This window comes from Typopeltis vanoorti, chromosome 15 (genome assembly GCF_054136105.1).
Source record: "Typopeltis vanoorti isolate ZY-2024b chromosome 15, IOZ_Tvanoo_1.0, whole genome shotgun sequence".
NCBI classification, from domain to species: domain Eukaryota; kingdom Metazoa; phylum Arthropoda; class Arachnida; order Uropygi; family Thelyphonidae; genus Typopeltis; species Typopeltis vanoorti.
Genome location: NC_143563.1, coordinates 10,720,768 through 10,745,586, shown reverse-complemented (window position 1 = coordinate 10,745,586; position 24,819 = coordinate 10,720,768). Strand labels below are relative to the sequence as shown.

Here is a 24,819-nt window from a genome sequence, read left to right as displayed (position 1 = left end):
ACAAATCACTTGGAGAAATATCAGTGAGAGATTCACTTCTAAATATTATTCAAATCCTTTAACGAAGAGAGTAACTTCCATCATCGTTAAGCGCGAAGAATTTTCAAACGTTATACTGTTGACAAAAGAATTTTTTTTTCAGATCTGAGATGATGAATGTAATTTTAACAATGAAATTCTTCTGGCACAAATCCTGGTTAGTTCGCGGTCTGACAACATACATTTTTGTACTCAGCTGCGTTTCACTGATGACGTTTTGGTTCACTCTCTTAGTATAAATAGAAGAACATTTGCCCAGGATAAACTGAGATCTGTGGAGAAGAAAGGAATGGTGAACACAAAGAAACCTGAAGGTTTTTCCAATCACTGGAGTACACATCAGTACTCTTCTGAAGTGTGGACCAGTTATCCTACCCCAGAGCTCCAAAACAGACAGGAATGGAGCAGAAAGCACGCGTGAAGAGGAGCGGCTGGTCGAGGTCGAATTATTCCCTTCGAACCTCGACCAGTGTGCTGGCTGGACAGCAGCACACAGAGGAGAGGAATTTAGGACGTGGAGAGGAAGAGGTAGAAGACACGCGTGGGTTGGACGGATTCAACTTTGCCCGAAGTCATTGTGTGGTAGGAGGTGGTTGGGGTTTTAGCACGTGAGAAAGGCAAAGAGTGCCGAAATCTTAGGCACACGAAGACGTCATTTCTATTGGTTGTTACAGGGAGGTGAGGGTGGAGTGACGGACGGAAATCTTTCTGCTAGGAGTGTTGTTGGTTGGGTGGGAGGACTTTGGCTGTAGTGGGAATTGAGCTGAAGTCCTGGGGATTTTCACAATGATGCATTCCATGCTGGAAATTGACGTGTGTGAGATAAAAATTTCCTCCTATTAATGTAGACAATAAATGTCTTAAAGTAGTAGAAGCATCCATGGAAATATTCATGGATAGCATGCACGAGGTATTTAGTAAATAATAATATGTTCATAAAACGAGCACTTGATCAGTTGTACCTATTTTTCATGTGTCTTTATTTCACTTGTTGTATTAACGTCGACAGTATCATCGCAATTTAAATTATATGAAGTATTCTCTACTGGAAAATCTGCGATTTGATAATTTCTAAAATTTAAAAAAAAGAAAAGTTTTTTTGATAATTTTAGGGTTGTAAAAATAGCCAAATTATGTTTGTAGCGTTCCTTCATAGAATTTGGGCTTTTGAAACGAGATTTCTGCTGAGTTGTGAGAAGATGGATGCTCTCATTACAAGTAATCTTCACGACTGCAAGGAGTATGTTACCAATCTCGCGCCAATTTTCCTCTAAGTATTCAACACACGAATGTTGCTACGACATTCTAATGGTGTACTATGTGTAGTCTGGATAATTTTTCTACAGATTGGTATTTTTGTATATCTAATTACGTATGAATGCTTTATCGCTTAGCACAGGAAATTTTCTTCCACAGATTTACGATATTTTTATGACTGTGACCTGTGATAGTTTGCAGACCAATTGCACAGTGATACCGTTTGTATTGTGTAAGTGACTTTTATGTGTTTGGTGTGCCATTGTGTGAAATCATGATAGTAGTGTTAGCTAAACTGACTCGTACCAGTGTAGTTGGTTGGGAAAGCAGTTGAATGTTTATTAATATGGTGAGTTTAATCTGATGTGGTTCTCTCATAGACAGTTTCGTAGATGATTCCAGTTTGGCCTAATTCACATGTGCTTCACAATCAGAATTGCATTGCCAATAAAGATATGACAAGCTCGGTAGTTAGTCTCGTTTCCAAGTTTGCTATTGGTCAACGTCCAAAAGAAATGATCATTGAATTAAAGATAGAAGCTCAGCAAATGTGTATAATAGTCATAATGAATATTTTAATAGTAAGAGTTTTGGAATTTCTATCTTAAAGTGCTGTTTGGAATGAATCATTACATCGTTCCTGATTTGTGTTTGAGAAGAGTGTGTCTGCCCTTCGTACAGGTGATGGACAAAGAAATGGAACACTGAGCTATCGAGTCGGATTATCGGTAGTTGGAATGCAGCGCCTACGATGTAGAAAATGTAAATGCACTTGATATGTATATGTACTCCAATGTGTTAGAGACGCGTGTGTGTGAAGGCAACCGGCGGCCGTTTATTGCATGTTAGAATATAATCCAGAAAGGACCTCAGTGACTTTGAAAGGGGGCATGATTGTTGGAGCCATATAGCCGGTGCATCTGTGACCAGAACAGCTGATATCGCACATATTAGTCGAGAACAATCTCCACGTTATGTCAGCAAGGAAGTCAACAGGACAAACATCATCAACGAAGTGCAACAGTGGACGAAAGCGCTTACAACTCTGTTGCAGTAAGCGCTTTCGTCCACTTTAATGCGCTGCACCACGAAAACTAGGCAAACTACTGCTAAGCAATTGTGTAAAAATATCCACACTGCTCGTGATAAACCATTTTCAACAAAATCTTTGTGCTGGGACCTATACAAATTTGGCTACAACGCTCGGGTTGATTTACAAAAGCCTTTGATTACTCCCAGCAACACAGGTCGACTCTAATGGTGTAAACATCACAGGAAGAAAACTACACAACACTGCAGGAAGTTGATATGATTCGATGTTTCCGCGTTCAAAGTTTTTGTGTAAAATGAATAAGCGTTTTTCATCAGCAAGGTGCTTTTTTCCAACTGTGAAAGATTATGGTGTGGGGAACATTCTCATGGCATGGTTTGGGTCCACTTGTATTGTAAGGCAAACAGGATGCTTCATGTAATTTTTCAATCAAAAGTAATCATGTTCATCCCATGTTGACACGCTTTTCTTCTTCGCAGCCAGCCACGTTTCAACAGGATACTGCTCCCATTCATGAAACAAAGGTGGTCACCCAGTGGTTTGAACAACATTATGGTGAGGTGTCCTGTCTGCCATGGCCATCCCAATCACCAGACTTAAATCCCACACAACTATTATGATGACATTTGGGAGGGAGCTCTCAGACAACGTTTTTCATCTCCAAAGAGGAAAGGCGAATCGATCAAGTTTCTTTGAGATGAATGGTGTAAATTACTCCTGTTGAGTTTCAAGCACTGACAGAGTCAAGACTCCAAGAATGCAGGATAGACGTCCAATTCTCCAAGAATACAAAACAGACGCTGTGATAGACGTCCACGACAGACCAACGCCATACTAATTGAAACGTATCGAAGTTTCCATTTTGGTCCATTACCTGTATATTTAAACGAATGTTCCGCTTAACAAAAATCTAAAAGATAGAAAACCAGCAAGTTTGATTTAAATGGAACACTTTTTGTACTCATATATTAGTCGTATTGTGTCAGCTATTTGTAAATGAATTCTTAATGGCAGCAACATTATCGTGTGAAGGATTGAGTAAAGGCTCAGAAAATGGTGCTATTTGCGTGTAGTCCTGTATTTCGGAGATTACTTATTGAACAATCTTATAAACAACACACTCTTTTCTTCAATAACATGATATTCACTGTCATGTGGGGCAGTTCAGTTCCTCAGCAAAAGGTATTAGCACAGGAGATGGTGTCTGTTAAAGAACTGTAATTGGATGTGAATACAGAATCGAATCTCGGTTGGTACCATCTGGGTTGATAGAACAAGTGATGAAAAAATATGTTGGTATTTGATGATCCTCACAATGTCTTGCGTCTAATCCAGTTGCATATCAACCATTCACTTATGCGAAGTTTCAGATATTCGATGCTCAGTCGCACCACATAGCATCAGCACCTTTTGGAGATAGTCGAGCATTATTTCCCTGTTCTATATTCTTTAATCCATCTAAGTACAGTTATATCCAATAGGACTCGGTACAAGTTATCAAATGAGATACCTGGTATCATTTGAAGAACTTCTCCTATCACCTGTTGCTTGTTCTCCACATCAATTTAATACTATACATAAGATACGCAGTCTTACCAGTTCTGGATCAGTATACGTGTACGCTCATCTTCAGAAAGAATGTCATTTTAGCCATGGAGCAGAGCCTTGCCTTTTGTTGCAGTAAAACGAAAGAAGATTAGGAAATGATGCCCTGTTAAGAAGACGGAAAAGAGGGAGACCTGGGAAAAGATTTCCTTGTGACTCAAAAGGTAAATGGGGAAGACAAGACTCGTATAGTAAGTCACAGTAGGATGTACTCCAGGATGCTAATGATGAGGCAGTGAGGATCACAAGAGACAGAAGATGAAAGCTCTCCCGGTCTACTTAATTAACTCAAGTATTCCTTCCCAATCCATGTGTAAACGTTGGTGTAATGCAGAAATTTCCAAATGTTCAGTGGTTTTTAATGTTGGAGGTTACGATCCAGAGAAGATGAAATATTTGACAGATGATGATAAACAACAGACAACGTTTCTTCTGCTAGAATGCATTCATGTATTACTTTAAATGCCGTAATTAACAACCTGGTCTTAGCACTGTTGAATTAGTTGACATTTCACCTAATCTCTGAGTCACGTGATGAGAGTCGAGCTTTAGTTCATTGCTCTATACAACCGTCTCTGAAACCATAAAACACAGCTTCATGAAAGACGCAAAACCTCTGCAACAACTAGCAAATGACGTTAGCCAATACTTTGCAGACCCCATTCAAATACTGCACAGAAATATTCCCCCAATCACAAAACGTGATCCTCCCCTCGGACCACAATAAAAACAGACATTATGGTTCCCAACCATAAAAGAAGCAGAACTTTTCTCTGTAATTTCGTTTTCAGAAAAATAAGGGAACAACATCTCTCTTGGAAGACTTTACAGACATAATTAATACCGCCTTAGACAAAAACAAAATTGCCATGGTAGTCTTTATAGATCTAACTAAAGCATTCGATACACTTACACATCAAACCTTGTTAGAAAGCTGAGGCATGTTGAAATAGACGGGCCTCTTCACACGGGGTTTACAAACTACCTCCAAAATAGAAAGCACGTATTTATTATAACACGTATCGGGTCAAACTGAAGCAGAGAACCAGTAACCTGTGGAGTGCCAGGGGGAACTGTACTCTCCCCAACTCTATTCAACATTTACACGTACGATATTAATCAGCTACCTCTCAAAGGTAAGATCTTCCAATACGCAGACGATACAGCAATAATATCCATCCATAATAACGCAAGCATAGCCCAAACAAATATGCAACATGATATAAATCTCATCATAGACTGGCTCACGAAAAACTCCATACACCTAAACTCAGAAAAGACAAAATTAAGAATATTCAGATATCCATTGACTCGACCAGTTGATAACAAATATATAACCATCCAACATCCACACTCTAACATAAAAAACACACAAAACGTAGAAGCAAAACCACTACAATCACTTAGTTGAAACAGTATGATACCTTGGAATTTACTTCGATGCAGAAATGAACTGGAATAGCCACATAAACCATTTACACAACAAACGCCGAACAATAAGTGGCAAACTTTACAGGTTAAAAGACATAGTTCCCACACGACTAAAACCATTAATATACAAAGCACTATGCCAAAATATACTAACATACGGTATAACAACGTATGCTTTCTGTGCACCCTACAAATTAAATAGATTAATGTCGCTACAGAACAAAATGACAAAACTGATCTTTTGGGAACAAAGAGAAAATAACGACCTTATATACATTGCAATTTCAGAACACAAAATACTGACAGCAAAACATTTATGTCACTATGAAGCTTTGCTAAAACATTATTTCGATGCCAACTACAGGACAGTCAGAAATACATACCGTATAACAAGACCTCAGACAACTAACTATATCACATATAAATACAATGATCACTACGGAAAGGCCACGCGAAACTTCTGCATCCCAGACATGATAAACAAATTACCTTTTGAATACAGAAACCTTACAAACTACAATAGCCTGAAAAGAGCTCTAAGGACATACTATGAACAAGAAACACGCACCCAAAATACCATATAAACAACGAAACACGATACAGTCATCCCTAGACTTACATCCGGGTTCTGTTCCCTCTGGCAGGAAGTAAGTCGAATCGGACGTAAGTCGATATATAAAATCAACAGCAGTAGAGGATTTAGGGACTTTACAGGTTTTACAGGCTTTACAAAACCCTGCCCATAGAAACTAAATATCTCACTATCCAACATTCATCCTCCTATACACAAAGCGTAGAACCTAAAATCACAACCATCACACAGGTGAAAACAACACGCTATCTCCGACTTCACTTCGATGCTGATCAAAGTTGGAATAGCCACACAAACTACCTATATACCGAGCTTAGGATAATAGCAAGCAAACTATACAGATTAAAAGACATTGCCCCAACCCACATAAAAATACTAATCTATAAAGCATTATGTGAAAACATTTTAAGATATGCAATCACATCATACGCATTCTGCGCAGACTACAGACTTAACAGGTTACAATGGTTGCAAGATAAAATGGTAAAACTGATATTCTGGGAACAACCCACTCTTATGCAGGAAGCATGGACAAAACACAAAATATTTAAGGTGATTTAAATTACAAATAACAAGACCACAGTCAACAAACTACATAACATATAAGTACAACAATCAACACGGCAAAGTCACCAGAAACTTCTACGTACCTGACATGATAAACAAACTGCCGTTCGACAACAGAAACCTAGGAACATACAGAGAGCTGAAACAGGCGCTGTATAAATATTATAGCGAGAATGAAAATTAGAGCAATTCCTGTTTCTCTCTCTTCCCCCCCCTCCCACACGCACGCACACACACACACACAAACCTATGACAAACCTCCTCTCAAAAACCATCACTACAAGAACAGAAACAAACACACCCATGTCTAAATCCAACCCTATTGCACAAAAAAAAAAAGTTAAACTGTCATAGCAATTGAAGTCTTCCAAGCACGTACCAACAAACAGTAAAATCAATACCTGGCTTGTGACCATTACAGGAACATAACCATGAAACCACCCCCATCTATCATCTATTATCTTCCTCAGATAAGCTCTGCTAAGCTTCGAGGAAGAAAATTATTAACTTGCAAGTATCTGTTAATCACAATTGTAACATGTTATAAATATTATTTATATATAATTATTACAGCATCTATGTATGCAATTTATCTGAGACATAAAAAAAAATAATAATAATAAATAAATAAATAATTATTATTGTTATTGTTATTATTATGTATATTCTACATTCAAAAATTCTGTATAAACTTTATTGTAAATAAAGTCACTCAATATGTAAAAAAAAAAATAAAATAAAATAAATAAATAATAATAATAATAAAAATAAATAAATAATAATAATAATAAAAATAAATAAATAATAATAATAATAAAAATAAATAAATAAATAATTATTATTGTTATTGTTATTATTATGTATATTCTACATTCAAAAATTCTGTATAAACTTTATTGTAAATAAAGTCACTCAATATGTAAAAAAAAAAAAAAATTATTACTATCTGAACTATATAATTGTAATATAATTGTAAGTTATTGTCATTTTAAAACATAGCAAAAAAATATGTTATCATCATTATTATGGAAATTTCATTATATGTAGCACTTCGTGCTGAACCTTGTAAAATAATATACTGAATGCTACTCAAGATGATAATTGTATATATGTAAATATTCGAGAGATCAATAAAAAAAATATTATTATTATTATTATTATTAATGTAGATTATGTCCTTGGATACCCTAAACACAATGTTAACGAGCACATCAAAGCGTAACTGAAAACTAGAAGATTTCTGTGGCAAACATTAATTCTAGTGTGTGTTGTGAAGAATAGTTTGAGGAATTCCAAACTGAAAACGTTCTCTGGAGTCATGCAAACAAAGCTGGGTGGACAAATTCAGGGTATATGAAACTGGTCTTAAATTTTATTTGAAAATTTGATGATCGTCCAAGACACTCAAGCAGACTCAGAAAGAAAACAGCGGAAATGTCTACACGACAGGAGAATTCGTGGAATTTAGCTCAAAACGATCTATTAGAGAAAAAAAAAAGTAAATCACTTGGAATCGCTAGAGAAATACTCAGGAGGACTCTTATTGATGATCCAAAGAAATAGCCCAACAAGTAAAGCGTAGTCTTCTGCGGTAAGGGTCACAAGAGCCTTAACAATTTGCAGAAATAATTTTATATAATTAAACATTCAGAAATGTAAACTGTTTGCATAGCAGTTTCTTCAAGAGGTCTTAATTTTGTCCTGTTTTCTTTAAGAGCATTAGAAGAATGTCGTCATCACAGAGGAGTCATACGCGAATATCACCGAGAGGTTTGAGAAAGATTTGACATCACGTCGTTGTCGCACAGTTTTGGATAAATTCTGATTCCACAAGGATGATACTGCCCACATCAGTTCTGGCTAGAGAATAGCTCTCGAAACACTTTGAAAGATAAGTGATAATTCTCGTGACTGAATAGGATCTCCCAAGCTCCCATTTCAAGCCTCTTGATTTTTACCCGTAGCGTTATTTGAAGAAATACTGTTTCTTTTAGCTAACAAACCTACAAATATTGCGCAACTAAAAGAAACCATCACAGAAGATTTCCGATCAATTCAAAGCTTTTTTTATTATTATTATTTATGTTCATATTTAAAGTCTGTGGGAAAACTAAATGTCAGTATTATTATTATGTTTTAGTCTGTTTTTACGCGTATCACTAAAATTATAAATTATTTTAGCCTTTAAATATGAATATAAATAAAAAAAAATCAAAGTTGGTCGATTGGTAGAGTGTCCGCTACTAATAGCTCACGCAAGTTAAGCAAGTCTCAGCGCGGTTAGTAGGTGGAAGAGGCAATCGTTCGATGCTGTTGACACTCTGCTGAGGACTGGCCATTCTCACAGGTTTAACTTCGATCTGTAAAATGACGCATATCAGACCTCTGTACCTTCGACGGCACGTGGGGATATGACAAATAAATTCCCGATGAAATAGAATACAAACAGAATTCAGAAAATAAAAGAACAGACTTATAAAAAAAGCAATTTAAAAAAAATGCTGTCCAGTTCTACTGCAGTGTTTATAACAACCAATGAGAATTTTCCATTTCTTTGTTTTTAAGAGCATCTTAGCAACCTTCTTACGCGCAGGGACATTTTACGTTTGCAGATTCACACGCAACGATGTCTACAGTTAGCTTGGAAGTGAAGTTAATCTGCTTGCTGGGTTTCTTGATACAATTCGTAAGCTGTAATAACGAAACAAATGTGAAGACCTTGTTTGTATGGTCTCTGGTGCAAGATGAGTGGGTGTTGAATATCTCCCCCCTTCTAAGCTATCCAGGAGTTTCCTTGCAAGAATGCACTTTTCACTGCATGCACGAAGAAAAGTGTCGAGCCTTCAATTACGGTAACGAGACATGCTTCCTTCTTCCACAAGCTGTATGCGACTCTGCGAAAGCTGCTTTGATACTCCGAAAAGGTTACAGATATTACGATCGCATTGATAAAGATGTAGAGGTAATCTAACGTAATGCTGGTTTGTCTCAAATATATTTAGTTACAATTATTAATGCTGTCGGGTTTTGTTTTTTTACAAATCGATGGCAATTTGTCGGTCGTGATGGCACAAATTTACTTGTGCCCGTGATAATATTATGTCGCTATCTTCAATAGTATGCCACAATCCATCAACCACATACAACGCCATCTATGATATATTTGGTCTGAAAATTATTTTAGTAGCATTTATTTATTAATGAACTTCTAAATGACGTTGAAAAAATGTCGTCATGCTTACAACTAGCAGATATGCTACTTCGCTACAGAAAATAAATTGAAATATGATAATAACATATACTGTAATAGTCTTATTAATGCTATATTAGTAGGCATCGCAACGATAGTAATATAATAATTATTATGATTAAGTGACTCCTGTTAAAAAGATCAATGATCCACACGGAGGACACTTCACTCTACATAATTCATCCTTAGAAATTACTTGAAATCAGAAACCGACAGAACATCACTATTTACTACACTACGACATCTGCCTCCGCGAATGCTATTTCTTTTAGAAAATACTGAAGTCACTTCGATTTATTAATTTGAATTGTAGATAAATCTCATTCTATCGAAAAATCAGCTTATTTCTGTTTTAAGATAGATGAAGTGCAAAGCAACGTTTTCTTTTCATAGCAAAAGCAAGTTACAGCAGAATAATAAGGTCATCAGATTAGCAAATTTGAGGCTAACTCTTTTTTATATGTGAAGATCGAGAAGGGTTTAAAGCCTATCGTAGTGTAGGATTGTCCCCGCGGTTAGCCTAGTGGCTTTGCGTTTCCCAACAATATGCCTTGGGAAGGAGTGTCCTTGGTTCGATTACCGTCTGCGACCTGAGAAGCTTAAGAATCTTCCTCAGCCATAGCCAAGTTATCTGGTCTAGGGCGTGGACAGCAGGTTTTTTTCCATCAGTTTATCTGGGGTTTTTCATCTCACAAGAATGCAAACCGGCCCCGTGAACGCACAGGGTGCATTCATATGATATAGTATGGCCAGGAAGGCAAGGAAACCACCTTGCTCATAGTAATTTCTCTAGATGGTGGCGTATATATAGCTGCTCCCAAAACAGCCAAAAGACTGTAACCTCAACAACAGTGTAGGATTACTCAGATTAAGGTAACTATGAAACATTGTTCTAGAAAACAAAAACGTGAACTTTTTGAGGGATTTCATTCTCTAATAAATAACTTGAAGATTTTACATCGGGCAACTAAATTCGTCTAATACACGATGACCTTCCATAAGCATCCTTGTTCGCATGCAGAGATGTCAGGTAGAGAGCTACTCCAGCTTGGCTTGGTACTTCTTTCTATTCTATCGAATATGGTGCGCAAAATACAAAAACTCACACATAAAATGCTCACTGGTAGTTATCATCTCAATCATCATTTTGTATATACTTTGCGAAAGATGTCACTGACTTTAGGGATCACCTCAAGATGATATTCAAATATTACATAAAGCAATGTGACCTTAACGATAAAAGTGCTTATGTTCGTAGAAGGGTAAATCGGAACAGGTGTTACTCTGAAAGTGATTATAAGCTTATAAATGTTGATCTTTCTTTTATTTTTACCAACAATTAACAATTTTTTCCCTCCTGCAGGTGGTGAACATCAACAGACCTCCTTGCCTGGAACATGGAAGATGCCTACCAACGTGCAGTGAGTAAAATGAGATAGCAATTATCCTGATTCACATAATAATGATGTTAATTGTTGAGTTATCTTAATTGATGAGCAGTCATGTTAATTCATTGGTTCTCTATACTGTAGGTTGTTATTTATACGCTGTTTTCATCCTCGTTAGGTCCAATAATAAACGCAAGTCAGAGTTCTAATTATTTTCTTGGGTACTTTCCTGCTAAGTTGGCCATAGATGGCATCAAAAACTGCGAAAAATCCGTTGCGACCACGACTAATGAAAGTTATCCTTGGTGGCAGGTAGATCTCGGCGACTTCTTTCAAATCGTCTCCATTACCATCTGGAACATACGATACCAAAAGTGTAAGTAGACATCAGCCGTTAACGTGTTTAAAGGATGAAAAGTCGGTTTTATATTTCTGTAACTCTCTTTGAAGAGCTACCACAGCTCGGTGGGTTTCGATGATACTCTTTGATGGGATACGCCTGGAACTTTAATTTGATATATTATGATTATTATCCTGATAACGTTTATTTCACCACCGTTTGAGACATTTTATGTGAAATTTTATACACTCCTTATGGGAAAAAAGATGTTGTTTATTTATTATGGAATAAACAAATAAACAACAATTAAATTCTTCTATTATTCTGGAATAGAAGAACTCTGGTTTTCAATATTGCAATTCAGAAAGAAATATTGGATCGTAGAATCTAATTACTAGTTAGGATGGAACAAGAGATGGCGTCAAGTTCTTGTGTTACATTCTTCCTAATCATAATGATGACCAGCAGTGCACTCAGTTTCAATATCCCTGTGTTAAAATTATGTTGTATGCTTTCTTTGGGATACATTAATAAACACAATTAATAAGCAACAATAATAAACACAATAAGTTTTCCTTTCCTTTGGGAAAGGAAACCTTATTGTGTTTATTATTGTTGTTGTTGTTGTTTTATTTCGGAATTGAAGAACTCGGGGTTTTAATCCTGCGGCTCATAATGAAAATTGCAAATCTCTCCTTGTGCAATAACATTTTCAAGGACATGAAAGGGTTGTTAGACGAGGCGAGAGTGAAGAGGAAAAAAGTGAAAATCTTAAGTGTATTACCTCGATATGATAAAAACGAATTAAGAAGGGCTATTATGGTAAACGATTCGATGCGTAGGATGTGTTGAAGATATGGATGCGAGTTTTTGGATGTGTGGACTGAGTTTGAGGGAAGATTAGATTGGTATAAGATGGATGGCCAACACCTGAATGCATGAGATATAATACAGAGAATCCGGGAAACTAAATTACAGGGTGACAATGTTATATATTTGTTTTAATGACGGGAATGGGCATTATCATTGAAATGAATATGAAGGGAACGATTTTGATTTGTATCCGCCCGGTCGGACCCATGAAACGTGTTCCAAGATGTCTAAACTTCGATGATTAAAAGACATCTAAAGTTGTCCAACTGTGTCATGGAAACTGTAAACAACAGTATACAAAAGTTTCAAGAATATTCATAGAACACGTGTCGCAATAATTTGCTCAAAAACAGTGAAATGCACAAAAAGAAAAAGATGATCGCATTATATGGCAATTCCTCAGTTGTATTGTATGTCAGATATACACAAGGAAAACGCTCTCAATATGGAAAGTATTGACAGCTGCATATAGGTTATCTTAACATTCAGCCAAATAATTAAAAAGAGTAACGAATTCCACAACTTAATATATAAAAAATAAGGAACATTCCCTCCTATGATAAAAGACAGCAAGCCAGTGTAGAGCCAAGAATCTGGCGTTTGTATCCATAATACTAGACTGCCCCAGCTAACATCGGAATAAATCGAAGAAAAGCTTAGAAAAAACTCCTCTAGTCTTCGACCAGAATCCCAAGTTAATTAATCTCTATCACAGGAAAGCACGTTGCTTCATTTGGAAACTCGAGTTTTTTTACCCTGTAAATTCATGAATATCGTATTATTACCGACAAATACACGAATCCTTCCCGCGAAGGTTTAAAGGTTTTAAACATTTAGTACGATTTGTGTATGGTTAAGGCAATCTGAAACACTCACCGGAACTTCTTCAAACCATGTCAGATATTCATTAAGAAGCGTGGTGATCTCACACAGTACAACGAAATGCATCCACCACTAAAGTCTTTAACAAAATATCCAATTTGTAGAGAATACTCGAGCCCCCATCCCCACACACCCTACTCGGTTTGGGTGGATGTGACACGATTCCAAGAATTTGACAATAATGAATGTGTGTGATCATTGTCCAAAGAGGTGTGGGATGGTAGACGCACTCCAGAAAATGATGGGGAATCATCACCATCGCCGTGTGGAGTGGCCAGAAGCAATTCTGGTTTTTCTGCATCATCAAGCTGGTTTGTATTCATATATTTATGCTTTTTCTTCCAATATATATTTGCATGTGTTAATTTACTGATAAACTATTGTCTTATCTTCCCGCAGTTGCCGATAGGCTTCATGACTTTGAGATTAGAGGGGGAAATGTATCCATCAAGAACTCCACACAGAAGAAACCCTTCAAGGACAATCCCTTGTGCAATGTGTTTCCTGGTAAAGGATTTGGAATGGAATCTCGTACTTTCCCATGCACAACGAACTTTATCGTGGGAAGATTTGTTACTGTTCAGATTGTAGACAAAACTCCAGAAATGCTGCATATATGTGAAGTAGAAGTTGAAAAATATCCAGTCGGAAATGCCTTCTCTAATCCCAAAATCCTTAAATAGTACAAGAAAATTGAAGCACACAGGAGCACCTTGGAGAAAGCTGGAAATTTTCTTTCTTTTAGTTCATTTTAAGCTGTGTGTTTGCTTTCTTTGTTTGTTTTCGTTTTGAAATGTTAATGTGCATGATCCACTAAGTTGTTTGAAATAAACTGCAATCTAACCATAAGCTTATGAATTTAATGTTCTCTTCCTGCATTTTTGAATTAAATGACTCAAAAGTGTTCTTTGTCCTTTTTTAGAATGAGTGGTGGGAATACGTTTAATTTTAGAATTAATTAGAATTGTACAACTACACTTTGAACACTCGCCGACAACTCTTCAGTCAAATTCTCAGTGGAACAGTTCCATTCATCTTAATTGAAGGGGAAGGGAGAAATAATTGAGAAGTCAAATTCTCAGTGGAACAGTTCCATTCATCTTAATTGAAAAATCAAATGGAAGCCTGAGGTTTGTCTTAGACTTGAGAGGTATCAATAAGATTACAAAACTATTGATTTCCTTCTGTGTAAAATTGAGGAATTATTGATCTGTTTAGAAGGAGGCAATATTTTACAAAACTGGATTCAAATTCTGGATGCTTTCAGATTCCTTTGAAGAAGGAAGACAGAAAATACTTCGCATTTACTACTAGATGGCAGAAATATCAACTATGTCGGTTACCACAAGGTGCAAGAAATTCTGCTATGTCATTCCAGTCTTTAATGAATTCTGTCTTATCAGATATGTTGGGAAATGGAGTCATTTCCCAATTCAGAATTGAATTATTCAACCATAGAGAAGGAAGCACTAGCAATAATTTTCCCATTGAGAAAATTTACATACTTATTGTTAGGACAACCTATTCAAATAAGATCAGATCAGCAACCTCTCTCATTGCAAAGTACTATGAAGGATAAAAATCAACGCATAATTAGGTGGGCACTGGAACTGCAGGAATATAATATTGATGTGGCTTATATTCCAGGAAAAAGAAATATAGTAGCAGATTACTTATCTAGATCTCAAGGATCTGACGATGATGAATCGTCTAGGAATAACCATTTTAATCAAGATGAAGAGAAATCTAAAATTCATGTTATTCATAACATGAATAAAGAAGTAAGTTCTCAGAAAACTTGACAGTATATAAATGGTTTTAGAAAGTATAAGCCATTCGCACCAGGAGATTTAGTATTGTTAGATGATAAATCTATTATATAAAGGATTGGGAAATTAGGAAGCAAAGCTTTAGGTCCATATAGAACTTGAGAGAGATTTTGTCCTGTGAATTTTAGGATTCAAGATGTCCAAAAATCGTAAGCTTGGTCGCTCGAAGTCAGACTTAAGTTCAAGTCTAGTCGCCGACTGGAGGAACTTTTTCTAAACCTTTCTTCGACCGATTCCAGAGTTAGTCGATCTCTGGCTCGGACAAGCGGGTTTTTCCTTCCGGAAACTCGGGTTTTTTGTCCTGTAAACTCAAGAAAATCGACTGTAGTACCCATCTACTTTTTCCTATAAGTGATCAAGTATACTCAACTCTAGCAGGTGTGTGTTACGAAGTGACCCCATATGACCTACAACAACAACAACAACAAAAAAAACAAAAAAAACAGCATTACTTGGAGCAGTCCATATTTTACGACGCTACCTGTCAGACTATTCTTAGATTCTTGGGTAGATTGAATATTATTCAAATCATTAAATACATTCCATTACTTGTATTTATTTCGATTAATATTCTAATTACAATCTAAATAAATTTAACTGTTTTATATCCAATTACTAAAATTCATATTTCTACATCCTGTCCACTTTCGTCTACAAGATTTTAGTTCCATCCAATGCATTATTGAAAATTAAAACTCAAATTAGAAAGGGAATTGAAGTTTGAATTCCACATGAGTTAAGTTTATATATATCGTAGTTGAATTACATAACTATCACTCTCTCTCTCTCTCTCGCTCTCTCTGGATCTCAAACGTTTGTTTAATTTTTTCGTCATGTGTGCTTTTAGTTTGAAAACACCAAATTGTTTTTAAAGTCTGATGCGAAATGAATTAATAATCAGTTCGTATAAATAACTGATCATTTAATTAAACAGGTGCAGCTTTTTAACAGAGTGAATCAAAGCGAATTGCATTCTGTTATGATTTAGGGCAGGCATATGGCGGTTTAGAATAGAGGAGTTAAATAAACGAATAATAAAAATGCTGACGATTGATGATTTCGAAAACAAAAGAATAATTGAAGAGAAAGACAATAAAATTCACACAAATATCGATTAAATAAAAATTGTAATGTTTATCTTTCTTAGTCTTGCTCTATAGGTGCGATTTGATAATGAGAATGCAAACGAGCCATTTAACGTTCATTATTATTACTTTATTCACATAATTGATACTCAGTCAAACAAAAATATATTTCAAACAAGAATTTGGCTGATGATAAAGAACAATTCAGATTCTACCCAAGAATCAAAGAATAGTCTGACAGGTAGCGTCGTAATATATAGAGTACTCCAAGTAATGCTGTTTTTTTGTAGGTCATATGGGGTCACTTCGTTGATGTTTAATTCCTGTAAATAGTTGGAGAGCTTCTTTGAAGTTGCACCAAGTGCACCGATAACAATAGGGATGAATTTTAATCGGATTTATTTCCTGTTGCTTTCAGAAGATCCTCTTGTGTAATTGTTTGTTTTGCTGTCCAGTTTGTCCAGGGCTTCTTTTGTCCAATCTGTTATGCCAGCTGTGTATCGGATCGCTGGTATAGCGCAAGAATTCATTGCTCTAATTGTGTTTAATCCATTTAGTTCTGTTTTGAGAATATTTCTAACTCTTTTGGTGTATTCTACTGCTGCCTTCTAATATTCCTAGGTATTTATAGTATTCATCAGTTGAAGTTGCTTTTATATATTTCTCTTGATTAAAATTAAAACTGCTAGTGTCATTAATTTTTCTTCGTATTTATCTAAACCAAATTCCATTTTGATGTCCTGACTGAAAATACGAACTGTGTTCAATAAAGAGTCTATTTGCTGGGCCGATTTTCCTTACTTCAAGTCATCCATGTACAATTACAGATACAGATGGGAAATTTTGATATTATATTTAGGAACTTCATATCCAAGTTTTGTTTTCTTCAAAATAATAGACAAAGGTATCAAAAGATGTTGAAGAACAAAGGTGACAAGGAATCACATCGGAAAAGTTCTGATTTAATGCTAATCTTCGAATCGTTCATTATTCACTGTTAAAGTTGTTTTCCATGAATTCATAGCAGCAGCCAGAAACGAACGTATGTTTTTTGCTAATAGCAATATGTGTAGTGATTTTAGAATCCAAGAGTGTCGGAGGAAATCATGTGTTTAATAATTTCAGTTAGTTTTTCGTCTTCTGGAATTTCTGAGAATCATTTTATTAATAAGGATCTGGTCTTTTGTTTCTCTAGATTTTTGAAAATTGCCTTTTTTTTTTTTTTTCAATCTGATAAATCTGCGACGAGAATGCTAACAGCCCATTTGACATTTATTATTATTATTATTATTATTATTATTATTATTATTATTATTATTATTATTATTATTATTAAAGTTCCTTATAGTAAGTAGTATTATTAACTAAATGAATTAAGTTAATTAAGCGAATTTGGGACGTTCTTCAGAGAAATTCTGATTTGAAACTGATTAGATAATATATATATATATATATTAGATAATTTATTAGATAATATATATATATATATATATTATTAGATATTAGATATATTAGATAATATATATATATATATATATATATATATATATATATATATATATATATATATATATATATATATATATATATATATATATATATATATATATATATATATATATATATATATATTATTAGATATTAGATATATTAGATAATATATATATATATATTATCTAATCAGTTTCAAATCAGAATTTCTCTGAAGAACGTCCCAAATTCGCTTAATTAACTTAATTCATTTAGTTAATAATACACTCACCAGGTTAGTGTTCCTCATACGTTGTAAGTTCCATTCAGTTTTTCCCAATTTCATCTCTTTTCAAGAAAAGATAACAACGGAACGCGCTAAAAGAATTTACCGTAAAACTAAGATGCATCTCCTCAACGAAAGAATTTCAGACACTAAACGTTGTTTAGCTTTTTTGTTCAGCACAAAAAGATCCTTAATTCAAAAACTTGAAGAAATTATGGATAACGTTAACTTTCATGATTTTATCATTAGCAGTGAAGCACACGCCACACGAATACAAAACAAGAATAAATATACTCTTATCAGGAAATTTAATAATCTAATAAGGATACGAAACAGATCTGGTCAAAGTGAAGCCAGTATTAATCCTGAAAAAGTTGTAGTGAACAAATCTTCTCATATTTTAACGGATGCGGAAACGGATATTCTTATCAAAGGTCTCAATTTCATTGCCTCACCAAAATTTATCCCTAAAGAATCCCTCCTTACAAAAATAGAAAAGGCAAGTTCACTCATTCCTAATCATTTGGCGAAACTTCTTCGTATTGAATCGATTTTCATTATAAATAATGCTAAACCTCCAACTGATAATATTTCTATGGCTGAAAGACAAGCCCTAAAAATCTAAAACAGAACAGTAACATTATTATTTTACCTGCTGATAAAGGCAATTCCACGATCATCCTCAACTCCGAAGATTACCACAACAAAATGCTTCAATTACTTGGTGATAGTTCGACAGATTCAATTCTTCAGGAAGATCCTACAAGAGAATTACAAAACCGAACAAACAACTTGTTAAAGACTGCGAGTGAACTTCCTCATAATGTTCACCTCTCTTTACGCTCTCTACATCCTCTTATCCCACGCATCTATGGAGTTCCCAAAATACATAAATAAAACATCCCTCTTCGCCCAATTGTAGAAGGAATCGACTCACCTACGTATAAACTTTCAAAATATCTAGCAAAGTACCTCAAGTGTTTCTCCAATAAATCTTCATCTTTTATCAAAACCATCACAGATTTTGTTTCGCATATAAAAGATATTCCCATCAATGAAAATGACATTCTAGCTAGTTTTGACATTATATCTTTATTTACTAACGTTCCTACGGACGAGGTACTTACATTACTAAAGGACAAATTATCCAAAAAAATGTTTACTTTATTAAAACATTGCATTCATTCTGGTTACTTCAGATATCAGGACTCCGTTTACCAAAAAAAAAAAAACAAGGCCTGGCAATGGGCAATCCTTTGTCCCCAGTTCTAGCTAACATCTTCCTTGAAGATTTTGAAACGAAAACCATATCTTCCTTCTCATTTAAACCAAAAGTTTGGAAACGATATGTTGATGATATATTCATTATTTGGAATCACGGGCACACATCTCTCACAGATTTTTTTCATCATCTAAACATCCAACATCCTAATATAAAATTTACTGCTGATCTAGAAAATAACTCCTTAGCTTTTCTGGATGTCATGCTTACACGATGCTCTGAAAGATTAAAAATTTCTATGTACAGAAAACCTACTCATACTAATAGATATCTGCATAATCTTTCTCATCATTTTGCACCACAAAAACTTGGAACTATATCTACCTTAGGACACAGAGCACGTTCTCTCTTGAATGAACCAGATGAACTACAAAAAGAATTAAATCACCTCACTCTTATCTTTAAACAAAATGGATACTCTGAAAAAACGATTAAGAAATTTCTTCTGGATCCTCCTAGGCAGTGCACAACAGAAACTATTAATTTTAAAGGCAGCATCTCCATTCCATACATTAGCACAGTCTCTAAAAAATTAGCTAAAGTCCTTAAAAATATAATATCAAGACGTTCTTCACCACACTTCCTAAAATCCGTTCTCTAATCAGCCATCCAAAACCTACCCATCCCAACCTAAAATATCCAGGTGTATATAAATTGTGGTGCGATTGCAATATCCCTCATTTTGGACAAACTTACAAATCTGTTGAGCAACGTATAGAAGAGCATAAGAAAGACATCTCTTACAAAAGATCTCATATAACTGCGTTATCCAGTCATGTTCTTTTTTCAAATAATCCTAATGATGATCAACAAAGCCACTCCGTTTGCTAGGATTGATCAGAAAATATTTTTCGCTGTGATGATGAGTTTGAGAGGAAAATTGTAGAATCAAGGGAAATCCTGCTGAACCCTGTCCACTTAAACAACAATTTGAGTTATAACATCCCAGATAGCCATGCTGCAGTTATTCAATACTGGCGTTCACGTGAGCCTGCCCGCACACTTGCAATAAACAATGGCACGCCTGTTAGAACAACTTGAAAAAATACAACGTTTTTTATGTATCAGTTATATGTGGCAATTTTTACCTGTAATTTCCAGTTTATTTAGATACTTCAATGTTTATTACTATTCTTTTCCTTTAAGAATACCTGAGGAAGGCTGTTATATGCCGAAACTAGTCGTATTCATCTTATTAAAATCTTTATAAGTTTTCTCAGTTTTTAGTCATTAAATCTAAGTTTTAATATATATATATATATATATATATATTAGGATAACCAAGTTATTTTATAAACTTGGTTATTTTTACTCCTAATCCCAAGTATGCAAACAATTAAGTTTGCGCCTGAAACAAGGTTCAAGTCTAAAGATGGTACAACACGAGGGCAACTCATTGTAAAGGTGGGTAAAGCTCTGATCACTATTCTTAGTATTTTCCCATAATGTAAAGCACATCCCACTAAGAGATTAAGAGATGTATACTGCAATACATTATGAGTGGGGTCACTACCCAGACCGGTTTCAACCTTTTTTGAGGTCTCTTCAGTGAGTAGCTAGACCCTAAATACCAAGGTTATAGTAATACGGAGCCTTATCAACTTTACCTATAGAAGTTGCAACAAGGTGTTTTTATAACCTTGGTATTTAGGGTCTAGCTACTCACTGAGGAGACCTCAAAAAAGGTTGAAACCGGTCTGGGTAGTGACCCCACTGATAATGTATTGCAGTATACATCTCTTAGTGAGATGTGCTTTACATTATTGGAAAATACTAAGAATAGTGATCAGAGCTTTACCCACCTTTACAATGAGTTGCCCTGGTGTTGTACCATCTTTAGACTTGAACCTTGTTTCAGGCGCAAACTTAATTGTTTGCATACTTGGGATTAGGAGTAAAAATAACCAAGTTTATAAAATAACTTGGTTCTCCTAATATACAATATCCCCAAGTTAAAAAACTTATTACATATATATATATAATTACTTGGTAACCCTAATATATATATATATCATTAAAAATAATTATATTTTTCTTTAATATATATAAAATTACTTGGTAACCCTAAATCTCCTCAAAATGTCTCGCCTAATATTTAACATTTTAGTATGGTAAAAATTATTTAGCGTCTTTAGATATTGCTTTTCTTTTTGGTTAATACTGAGATAGCCAGTTATAGACAGAATCTAATACTCTAGCAAACCAGTTCATAATTCGCATACGCCAAAAAACAATGCTAATAAATTACACTGGGTACGTGTTGCTAATTATCTTATCCCAGAAAAATTCAATTGTAACGCTTTCCGAAATAATTATATTAAGATGTAAGAGACCACTGACTGTAATTCGTAAAATTATGTGATTATTACTATGCTTTAAGTTTTTATTATTAAAATAATATTTTATGAATACGAAATCATTGTTCAGAAAAGTACACTTTTTTATTTTTATTCGTTTAGTCTTATTGGCCGTTGGATGGCAGCACATGTCGATAAATTTGCTTAGCAACGCGTAATGGAATATTTTCATTTTCATTTGCATTTGTCGTTTCAGTGTGAATTACGGTAATTAATAATTTTATTAGATCTTCATTTAATAAAGAGTTGTATTGTTCATATTATTTCTTGAATATCTTTTTAAACTTCGGTAATTACCTCCAAATCTTTTCGAAACAACACGCTGTTCAGCCACTTTTATTATAAAAGTAATTAAACTTCGTTCGAAGTCACATCCACTTAACTGCATTTGAACGAAAAGCACAAACTAGCAAGGGATTTTAATTCACAAGTGAAGGGGAGGAAAAAAAAAGTCGGGTCAGTAATGATTTTACGTTACTCGGTATATGGCTCCAATCGCATGTGGCCACCTCTTTGCTTTTGATTAATTATTCGAAGCATGGAACAGGCTACGGAAAAGAAATTAAGAGTTTCGTGTTTGAACAACTCTTATTTTTCTTAAGGGAACCCACCACAACATTTTAACGACGCTCGAAGTGTGTTTTCCCACAGACTGTAAAGTTCTCCACCGCAGACTATTTATTTAAGAATATCTGGGGAAATATTTATCGCAAAGATTTTTAAAAAATCCTAATAAACAAGTTATCTGTCAGTACTGTATTATCTTATGTTTTGGTGAAAAAACTATTTTTATTTATGTATTGTAAATACTGAAATACAACGACATAAACATCAGGGTGTTTATGTTGTTGCATTTTAGAGTTGTATAACACTAGGGTGTAAATCGGACTTCAGAATAATAAATTGTATTGCCTCTTAGCACTGGGTTGGATATTTCAGGTCTTACTGATGGGAGTCCAAGATTTATTTTTCTCTTAAAGATGATAGTATGAGTTAGATTGAGTTGTTTTGATCAATAGAAGAAACTAAGGCTATGACGCAATGTATTATATTTGTTAAGTAAGTGCGTTTGTCTAGTTTGTTAGAGAGAGAGGAGGATTGCGTAGTTTTAGAGAGAAAAGCACTAAGAATGATCATATAGAGCCGAATCAAATTTCTTAAAATCTGTAGCCGACAAAGCGATATATTAACGTACACTGTCGAGTAATTATGTATTTCATGTAGGGTATACGAATATTATAATAACAAAATATTAATTAATTTTGTAAGTTTATTTAATATCACATTCCTTAGAAAAAAATAAGTATGAATATTCTTTTTCTATGAAGCATCAGTATATTTTTAATTTTTAAAGTAAGAGCCTTTGTAACATAGTTGACAACAACGACACTTTCGGTAGACAGAAAGGAGGTCGAAATTCTGTCTGGGTTGCAAGAACCTTTAACAAGGGCTTTTCATTAAGATATCTAACCGCTAAGTATCTTAATTTCAGGATCATTTCTCAAAAGAAGGGAGATGGTGACTATATGCAAAAAAAACATACATAATTACAACACATTTAGTTTCTTCGACCTTACATAAATCTGTAGACCTCTACAGATAACATATTCTCCAAAAAGTATCTTCTTCAGTTCTTGGTGTTGCCTTCGTACGAATACAGATTCTTCATAGCTTCATAGAGTCACCATATCTGAGGGGCAAACTAGACCCCCAGTTTTCGATTCCATCAGAGAGGAATTCCTGTAACTAATGACATCCCCCCCCTATAGTATGATACACTTCATCCACTTTTGTATTCTTCACATTTTTTTTCTTTATATTATTTCTGGAAATAATCAACGTTAACAGAAATATCACTCATCCTTCAGTTTCTTCTGAAATTATAAAACATTTAAAGAAGATGTTTGCTGATATTTATAACATCGACCCCCTAGTCCCCCTCTCTTCTTTTATCCCTTCTAATTTCATTTCTATTTTCATCTTTCATTCTCAAAATTGTTTCGTTTTTTTTTTTATCTGATCCACCCTATGAAAGGTCGCAAAATCTGTAGAACATCACTGCTATGTGTGTGAGTAAAACGGCAGGAATTAAGAAGGATCTGACATATTTCTCGAACAGCCCAAGGTCGTATTCTTTGAGGAAGACAAATTGGGAGTGGATGCTAAAAAAAAAAAAAGAATTTGGTTCAATAAACTTGGAGCTGCACAGTAACAGATATTTACGCAGCACTCTGTTGTTATTACAGTCTTGAAATCCGAAGAAGGAATGATGGCCGCCAGATAAGTTGTAGCCCATTGTTCGTGAAAGTAACAACAGAAGAGATATCAGAAAAAAAAAACTGAACATCCATGAGAAAGGAATTGGAATGAAGCTATGTGCATTTGTATGTATGTGGGTGGGTGTGTGTGTGCGAAAGGGAGAGAGAATCAACTCACCAATTTACTATCTTTTAAATAGCATCAAGAAATTTTAGATTTTGGTGAATGACCTCAAAAACGTGTGAATAGTGTTCCATGGTTGGATGGATTGGGGATTTAAAGTGTTACCTGTTGTGCAGGTGAGAATTAGAGTCGTGATGAAAACGACGCTTAGTTTTTTTTTTTTTGGGGGGGGGGGGTGTTGAAGAGTCTATGACTATCAGAGTCTGATGTGCTTCAGCGAGGAAATGCTGAAGGTGATGTCAATCCGAGAAGATGAATCTGATCATTTTTGGAAATCAGCGTATTATTATAAAGTAAGGAAAAGTGACGTAAGATATTTCGCAGAAGAAATTATACAGGATATGGCTGCATTGAACGCAATAGAATTTTAATAATATCATCTAGATGTGAGAATAGAAATCATGGATGGATAGAAATCTACGTCTAGTAGCCCTAGCGAGAGCCAAAAAGACTCAACTATCATTTAAACAGGAGGACAAATTTGTAGCATCCGACCCTGTCGAAATCGGATTTAGATTTTTGATGATTTCGCAGTTGTTGCCAGAACCCAAGTGCATGGCTGGAGTTTTGGTCTCAAGACATTTGTGCTATGCTAATATTTCTACGAATTGTCTTATCATATTTGTTAGTGAACAATGACTTGGGCAGTTGTCAGGAATTTGTGTTGTCAACCACTAAGAAACTTCTTTCATCGCATTAAGAATTTTTCTATTATTCGTCCTGAGCAGGTGCTTGGATCACAAGAATGGAAATAAGAGTCGAACATGGAAGGTAGGTAGCATTAATGGAAATG

The 24,819-nt window shown here is 34.9% G+C and overlaps 1 protein-coding gene across 1 annotated transcript in view; it reads left to right on the top strand.

Annotated features, from left to right (window-relative positions):
* LOC150098379 (fucolectin-1-like) overlaps positions 1-13,971 on the top strand; it is a 124,747-nt gene extending 110,776 nt beyond the window's left edge. Inside the window, exons 2-4 of the mRNA XM_090405125.1 lie at positions 11,156-11,213; positions 11,359-11,556; positions 13,675-13,971. Coding sequence (XP_090261251.1) covers positions 11,156-11,213; positions 11,359-11,556; positions 13,675-13,958 — 540 coding nt within the window. The 3' untranslated portion in view covers positions 13,959-13,971. The remainder of the gene's footprint in view (positions 1-11,155; positions 11,214-11,358; positions 11,557-13,674) is intronic.
* The last annotated feature ends 10,848 nt before the right edge of the window (positions 13,972-24,819 follow it).